At 37.3% G+C, this 8,632-nt stretch overlaps 1 protein-coding gene across 6 annotated transcripts in view; it reads right to left on the bottom strand.

Moving 5' to 3' along the window:
• Positions 1-3,541: 3,541 nt before the first annotated feature.
• phldb1a (pleckstrin homology-like domain, family B, member 1a) overlaps positions 3,542-8,632 on the bottom strand; it is a 42,498-nt gene continuing 37,407 nt past the window's right edge. For all 6 annotated transcript variants that reach the window (XM_016472329.1, XM_016472332.1, XM_016472334.1 and 3 more), the window contains 4 exons: positions 8,210-8,356; positions 5,489-5,708; positions 4,279-4,364; positions 3,542-3,953 (listed from right to left, as the gene is read on the bottom strand). In XM_016472329.1, the coding sequence (XP_016327815.1) occupies positions 3,813-3,953; positions 4,279-4,364; positions 5,489-5,708; positions 8,210-8,356 (594 nt within the window). In that variant the 3' untranslated portion in view covers positions 3,542-3,812. The remainder of the gene's footprint in view (positions 3,954-4,278; positions 4,365-5,488; positions 5,709-8,209; positions 8,357-8,632) is intronic.

The following is an 8,632-nucleotide window of genomic DNA, read 5'->3' as shown; positions in this document are numbered from 1 at the left end:
AGAAGTGGGCTACACATAGCCGGACTATATCGGGTCTATAGTTAACCGAGACGGTGAAATGACGGCTATTGCTTGCTGGGCATTTACTTTGTTTTGGCTTTTTAAAGCCCTCTCTGGCATGTTAGTCGGAAAATAAGTAAGGAGTGGGTGAGAGAGCAAACGCACCATGCCAAGTTCATGTATAGCACACATTAGTAACAGTTACATCACAATTTCATCACCATCTCCTTCTGAATTCATTGTTGTCTTTTTTTCTTTCCCCCTGCACGAGCGATCAAATCGTTTCAAGTTTGATTACTTGCGATAACTTTTTATTTTTATAACATCCAACAGGAGAAATCTCAGCAAAAATTACCCTTATTTCCCACTGAAGCGCCGTGTCGTGGGAATAGTGTTAACCTTTCAACAGGTTTCAAGAGGTTTGACGACCCCCTCCCCCCAAAACATAGCTACCCTATTTAGAATAACAAACTTGCAAGATAAAGATAATGTGACTAATAACCCATGTTGCATGGCGTGAACTAACCGCAGTAATTTCACTGACTGTTCCTTCGGGAGCGCGAGGCAGCGTTAAGTTGTTTGATTTTGAGAAAGTGCATTTGTCTCGCGCTTCCCGCGGGACGCCGCTGTGTCTGGGGTGCGTCTCGCATCTCAAACTAAAACACGAGCCACTCAAGGACAAACTCCAGGAGTTTTTCGCGTTGGTATTTCCCCCCTCCCCTCCACTCTTCGTGTATTCTTATTTTTTTCTGAATGGATATTATTGACGTTTATGTGAATTTGCATTTGTAAACACCGAAAGCTCCAGTTTGTCTGAGCTTCTGTGTGAAGATGCTCGCGGTTCTCATGGCTGGATTAGGTCGGTTGATCACGGCTTCAAAGTGGAGGGCTCTCGATTCCCGAGTGGCTCCCCTCAAATGTCTCCGAGTTGATCTTCACCACCGGCTCAACAGTTGATCATGTCAGCTCAGTCCCTAGTGATTTTAAGGCACAAACCTTCCCCTCTTGCTTTGATTTGCGGGACTTCAACTGCTCTTTGAAACTCAAAGACCTTATAGGTTCAATTAGCGTCTTTGTTGTTTGTTTACACGTTACATTTTTGAATTAAATGTGTTGTTAAAAAATAGCGTGCCGTTCTTTGCATATATTATCTTTATTAGGTTGGTTCCTTTTGCTTTTATGTTGCTTAATTTTAAAATGAGATGAATTGGCATCAAGTGATAAATTAATTGGTGAGCCTCTGCTGGTGGAGACAGATGGCATCATTATAACGCTGATGACATTTGTAGTTGCATTTAACTGTTATGGTAATGAATGGGTGCGAGGCAGAGAAGAAAACAAGCTCATGGCAGAACACAGAGCGGAACGCAGATCCAGCCCTCGCATCTGGAGCATGAAAACACGCGCTGAAGAGGTGAAACGTGACGAGTTGCGCCCTCTACCGGGCATACGGGGAAAACCAACCGCTTGACGAGCGAGCGTTCCGTTTATTCTCCAGACATCATTCCTCAAACAGAGAAATACAAAAAGAGTTTTAAACTGGAATGGTTTCTTTGTCAAAGTTAATACAATTTTAAACTTTGTTTATACTGTGGGACTGTCTTGGGAAATTCCCTGTCCATTCACAGATACAGTTGTAACTGATGCCTGGTTTAAGTGTGTTCTGCGGTTATAGCGAAGAGTCATTCATAACTGAACCCCCACATTACTGACAGTACATGCATGCGGAACTGACCTCCTGGTGTCATAAATTTGATTTGCCGGTTTTGTCTGTTAGGCAAATATGGCACTGGCTATGGCATAATGGTTTGTGCAATGTGAGTGATATCAACATTTTAGGTACAAGCTATAGTGAGAGGATCTTATTTTGTGGATCATTTAAATGCATGGATCAAGATGGTTATACCAATATGATTATATATATATTGTTATATTTTTATCTGGGAACCTTATATAGCCTACATGATTTGTTAAGGGAGACCAGAGCTTGTTATAACACAGGGAAGTTGTCACAAAGGTTATATCTCAAGAACTATAACATTTTAAAAGAACTATAACATTAAAAAATGTTGATGAAGTATCCAAACAATTTTTTATAATGTAAAGAAACAAAAAACATATTGCTTGGTAAACAAATGAACAAAATAAAACCACACTGAGATACATTCAGATATGAGTCAACTATGTAATAATGCAGTTATATACACGTATACAATTTAATAATTACAATATTTGTTGTCCAAAACCAATATTTTTCTATCTTTTTTTTTGTATGTTACCTTTTCCCTTTTGCATGTTCATTAATTTTGTAACTAATGGAAATAATGGTGGAAATGGCCAAATATTTTGCAGTCATGACTTTAGCATTTGTGTCTATATGCAAAAATTGACAATACCTGAGAAATATTCATTGGAGTAAAAGGTGTGACAACTTGCTCTGCTCTCCCCTATATGAGCACAAGAAAACCATACATTTTGTTAGACTTTTTTATTTGCTTCAGAGTATATGCTACTTGTTTCTGTCAAACGAAAAAAGTTAATATTTAGAGAAATACATTGTTAGTGTTATAACACTGAATTATCAAAAGTTCACACTGTTCTTCTCATTAAATTAGAGGATGTTCAAGAGGACATCAATAATCTGAATAGCACAATACACAAAATATCTGATTATAAATCATAAATGCACATTTTAAAACCCTGAAATAAAAGATGTGCAAGTCAGAGTACACATATCAACATGGGTGAAGCTTACAAAAGTACCAAGATCCTGAAGGCAAAAATATTTACTGCAATGGTCCCCCACCAAATAATCTTGTATGATAAAGTTACAAATCAGGAAACAGGCATACCGTTTTTAGTTACATGTCTGAGCACCTGAGCCATTTGTTTAATAATCTTTGCAGCAAAAAACATTATATATACGACACAGCCAACACATGAAATGCAGTAAAATATCTTTTATAGCAATTCAAAATGTGAATGCTGCCTTTCCACCTAAAAGGAGATTATGAATGCTATCACATGCTATTAAGTTTAATCTCATTGTAACCATGTAACTGCACCTAAATAACTAAAAGTAAAGATAATTGTTGGTAATGCATTGATACATCTGAAGACTTGGCACCATAAAACTATAGAGATGTATATATAAAAAAAAGTACCGAGCATATGATTGATTTGAAATGCCATAAAATACTGTAAGCTCTGTAACTGTCTCCTGTCTCTGTATTACAACAATACAGAGACAAACATTCTCGCTTCCACTCTTTCACAACTATTTGAAAATCTGGAATCTGAGGGTGCAAAAAAATCGAAATATTGAGAAAATCGCCTTTAAAGTTGTCCAAATTAAGTTCTTAGCAATGCATATTACTAACCAAAAATTAAGTTTTGATATATTTATGGTAGGAAATTTACAAAATATCTTCATGGAACATGATCTTTACTTAATATCCTAATGATTTTTGGCATAAAAGAAAAAATCAATAATTTTGACCCATACCATGTATTTTTTGATATTGCTACAAATATACCCCAGCGACTTAAGATTGGTTTTGTGCTCCAGGGTCACATATATATATATATTTTTCAACTTCTCTTTTTAGTGACATACAATCTGACCAACAGTTGCACAATAATACGTCGTCATCAGGCCAGCCTGCATCCAGTTCTTCTCTAGTCACGATGACAAAGAAATCAGTCAGTGCTGGCTGAAGTTTTTAAACATAATTTTGCATATGTTGCACGTCCTGTTAAATGAGTCCTGTCCGCTCTCAGATCACAGCAGGCAGAATTGCATCCACTCTCCCTCAGGTCATAAACTGCGTGTAGCCCTCAGCACCTGTTACTATGACGTCCATCCAAATACGCATGGCCTCTGGGGATGGTGCCACCATGAAATAAAGTCGATCATGAGTCTTCACACAGAAGGTTAGCGAAGGATTCGGACTCTGTAAGAACAGAAAAAAAAAGACAAAGTGTGTGTTAAAGTGCAAGAAGACGGAGAACAGCAGGGCAGGGGAAAAAAAAAAGGCATGTTGCCGAAGTGAAAAAAAAGAAAGCATGACGAAATGTACATGAACATGAAGCCGCCTTTGATCTCTTTTGCCAACTGCTGTAAGAAATTCTCTTTATAAAAAGACGCCTGTCTGTTTAAACTTTCACTGTGTGCTCACCAAAGTTGGTGCTGTAGTGTGAGTGGTATGGAGCTTGATTTGTTGATGCTGACAGTAAACAGGAGGTGTTGAAAAAGCACGACATCAGTTCACTCATTACCTTAGTTGCGCTGCGCAGGTGATCGTAATACACCTCTTCTATGGCTTGGAAGTAGATGACACCCTTCAGTTTGGTCTCATGTTTATCTGAGGAGTAAAAACCATGAGGAAAATTAAGGAAAAGGAAAATTCTGTTAATAGAATTTTTTGAAAATAAATTATTGTTCAGATCAGCTTTATTATCCATTAAGAAGAGATTACATTTGCCATTTCCCATTTGGAGTTTATTTGCATTACACAATACATCTGTTGTCATTTGTTTTACATTTCAGTAATATCTTTTAAAAATAGTTTTTATATCTTTTATTCCAAGATATTGGAATAAAAAAAGGAAAAACCGCAGGGATTGAACAAGCACATAGTTGAAGTGAATTTAACACCGTCTGCCACCCACTGCAGCTTCTCTGACAGACTTCCCTTTTTGATACTTAGTGCAAATTAACACCTCTCTTCATGATTCTATCTCGCAGATGATTTGAAACCACTGTTTTAGTCTTGTCAGCCTCCAGTGAGCCCCCTTGCAACTGTCGACACATAAGATTTATTACTTTCCCTTTTGAACAGTTCCATTTTTTTTGGCTCGCCTCTACTCGTTACACAAATCTGCTTAGTAATGGGATAAATTGTGTTTGTTTCATGTTTTTTGAAGAGTTGTAAGTGCAGTATTGTTACTCAGAACTGAGCCAGGGGTAAATCTACACCCCCATCCCTCACAAACGCTGGGCTAGAGAAAGTATTGCAATTTATTTCATCATCATCATCATCATCATCACTACTAACATGGGGAGTGAGGGGGTGAAAAGGCTACACACATGAGCAAAGCGTATGTGTGAGAAAGAGAACATCTAAAAGAAAGACAGGATCATCGGAAATCGAGCGAACCGAGATGAAACATTTCACCAGAACTTGCCACTTGGTCAATGCCGTAGGATTGTTTTTTGTTTGTTTAACCTTATTTCTTCTCTTTTTCTTTTTTCACCTTACATATTTTGAATTATACTAAGCAAAAACAGAAAAAGTATGTGCTTTCTTTCAGACTTATATCCAATACACTATCAATTTGTCAGAAAAATAAATTGTTTTAGAATTACAGTTAAAAAAACAAAGCTGCATTGAATTAAAAAAATGCATTACAAACTTTAAACCCTAAAAAAATCATTACTATTTGCTGACCATTTAATCAGGAATAAATACAAAATGACCTTACTTACCTACGTAATAAGAGAAGGTCCTTTTAAGTCGATCAAAGACAAACCAGCGTTTCTTCCAGGATTTGATCTTGCCGCCCATCTTCACAAGATGGCCCTTGCACATTTTCTCTGTAACAATGACATATGCACATGTGTCCACGCAGTGGCCTGATGACTCCACATGAGAACGCAGGTCAAACTCCTCTTTTCGAATAGGCAGGTAGCGCGTCATTGGCCGAGCCTGAGGAGGGCAGCGCTCAGATTAGCTACTGTCTCAAATATTTCCATAAAATTGACTTGTTCAGGTACACATAATAACAATATATTTGATGGAAATATTACATGATAATTTTGATGCTGTGATTACATTTAAGAAGAGAAAATGTGTTAGAAAAATGTAAATTCATACAGCAGTGAAAAATCACAGGTTGATTCCATTGTTTTGGTTATGCCACTTATCGGTGTTTAAAACATTGGTGTCCTACTGCCCTGCCCTTCCTTACACCCCTCCTCTTCCTCCCATCTTATCTTCTTTCTGCTGTCTCCCTCTCACCATCTGTCTGCGTGTCTCCTCTTATCCACCTGCTGTGCGGAGCTGCTCTCTGTGCATTCATGCCTCCCGTCTGGTCCAGTCAAGCTGAGCCAGTGACCTCATAAAGACTTTTAAAGAGCAACTCAAAACATTCGCTGACCTCGGAGCAGCACCAGCGAAGCACACTGCTGTGTTCAGAGCTGTATGTAGACAGTGAGACTGTCTGTTCAACTGTGTGTGTTTCAAACACTTCTATTTTTAACACTAACATGGTGTTACATTTTATATTCACATTACATTATGCTAAACATTTTAGAAATGTAATAAACTAAAGGGGTCCTCTCTATTTTCTGGGTTTCTGCATGTTGTTTATACCACACTGATTTTGATTTGACAGAAAGTTCTTTAAATACTACTGAATCAAAATCCAAAATTGCTTCACTGCTTATTGTTTTAAATAATAATAAAATGTCACACTACTTATGCCAACATTTCTTTTCATGATTTCTTTTTTTTTTTTAATACAATTGCTGGACAGTTAGACCTAGACTAATTTTTTTAAAGATTATATGAAATAATAGCATAAATTAAATCATATAAAAACAAATATAATAAATAATAAAATATCAAAATCACTTATAAGAGGTGTATTCAAGTAATTTCTTAGTTTTAATTATATTTTTGATGTATTTTTGAATAACCTTATCACCACATCACTGACCCAAATATACATTCATTCATATATACATATGAATGTACATGAACTACTGCTCAATAAAGCATTATGATTATTAATATTTATTAATGCAAGCCTTATGTACTGTCCCTTTTATCTCACTGGAAAATGTGAGGATTTTATGTCTACCTAGTAAAAGACTGGGCGACTATCTGTATTGCTGATTTGAGAGCAGTTCATTGAGGTGTTCACCAGAGGTACTGACCTGGGAACACTGTTTCTCTCTCAGCTTGACCTCTTCCTCCACAAGTCTCTGCCTGTGCGCAGTCTCATCTTGCAGCCTCCTCTCCACCTCCTCTCGCCGCCTTCTCTCAGCCTCCAGCAGCTGCTTTCGTGCCTGGACTTCCCTCTCCTGACACAAAAAATAACACAGACAGATTAAGACACAGAGGGACTTCAAATCTACTGTGAGAAGACTATAGGGGGGGAAAAATGCATACAAATACATAAAATACACAGTGCGGAGTGACTGGGGATGCATGAAAAATTATTCAGGAAGAGATTGTCTGAGTGAGTATTACTGTCGGAGAGCTTGTTAAGATCCAGTCTTTCATGTCTATCACTCTTTGTAGGTAAGAAACAATCTTTAATGCAGTAATGCCAAAGGGACCAGGGGCTTCCTTTTTAAATTCATGAAAAAGATCTCTTTTATATGAGAGACAGGGAGAGGGATAGATTATATTTAACAGACAATTAAAGATTAATGGTACTCACTCGACTCTCCACCAGTCTGGCTTTCTCCTGCTGGGCCTCCTTCAACATCTTTTCCATCTCCTCCAGCCTCAGTCCTGCCAGCCCATTGCTGCTAAAGGAGAAACAGATACTGATACTGTTGCTGTGGTGCTTCCATTGGCTGAAGACGACATTGGGCAGATTATTTCTGCCTTCAATTATCTAATACATACACTGAAAAATTATAATTATAATAATTTTAAAAATACATAATTGCTATATATACACTACCATTTAGAAGTTAGGGGTTATTACGTTTTTTTATGTTTTTAAAAATTATCTTATGCTCACCAAGATTACATTTATTTTATTAAATATACACTAAAACAGTACATTTGTGTAATAGTATAATAATTGAAAATAACTTTTCTATTTATATTTTATATATATTTTCAAATGTAATTTGTTCCTGTGATGACAGCTGAATTTTCAGGAGTCATTACTCCAATATTCAGTGTCACATAATCCTCCTTTCTAATATGCTGATTTAGTGTTCAAGTAAAATATCTTACTATCAATGTTGAAAACAGTGCCGCTTAATATTTTTGTGATGAATGTACATGAACTACTGCTCAATAAAGCATTATGATTATTAATATTTATTAATGCAAGCCTTATGTACTGTCCCTTTTATCTCACTGGAAAATGTGAGGATTTTATGTCTACCTAGTAAAAGACTGGGCGACTATCTGTATTGCTGATTTGAGAGCAGTTCATTGAGGTGTTCACCAGAGGTACTGACCTGGGAACACTGTTTCTCTCTCAGCTTGACCTCTTCCTCCACAAGTCTCTGTCTGTGTGCAGTCTCATCCTGCAGCCTCCTCTCCACCTCCTCTCGCCGCCTTCTCTCAGCCTCCAGCAGCTGCTTTCGTGCCTGGACTTCCCTCTCCTGACACAAAAAATAACACAGACAGATTAAGACACAGAGGGACTTCAAATCTACTGTGAGAAGACTATAGGGGGGGAAAAATGCATACAAATACATAAAATACACAGTGCGGAGTGACTGGGGATGCATGAAAAATTATTCAGGAAGAGATTGTCTGAGTGAGTATTACTGTCGGAGAGCTTGTTAAGATCCAGTCTTTCATGTCTATCACTCTTTGTAGGTAAGAAACAATCTTTAATGCAGTAATGCCAAAGGGACCAGGGGCTTCCTTTTTAA

The sequence above is a fragment of the Sinocyclocheilus anshuiensis genome, unplaced genomic scaffold (genome assembly GCF_001515605.1).
Source record: "Sinocyclocheilus anshuiensis isolate Anshui unplaced genomic scaffold, SAMN03320099.WGS_v1.1 scaffold668, whole genome shotgun sequence".
NCBI classification, from domain to species: Eukaryota; Metazoa; Chordata; class Actinopteri; order Cypriniformes; family Cyprinidae; genus Sinocyclocheilus; species Sinocyclocheilus anshuiensis.
This window is presented reverse-complemented; position numbering and strand designations above follow the sequence as displayed.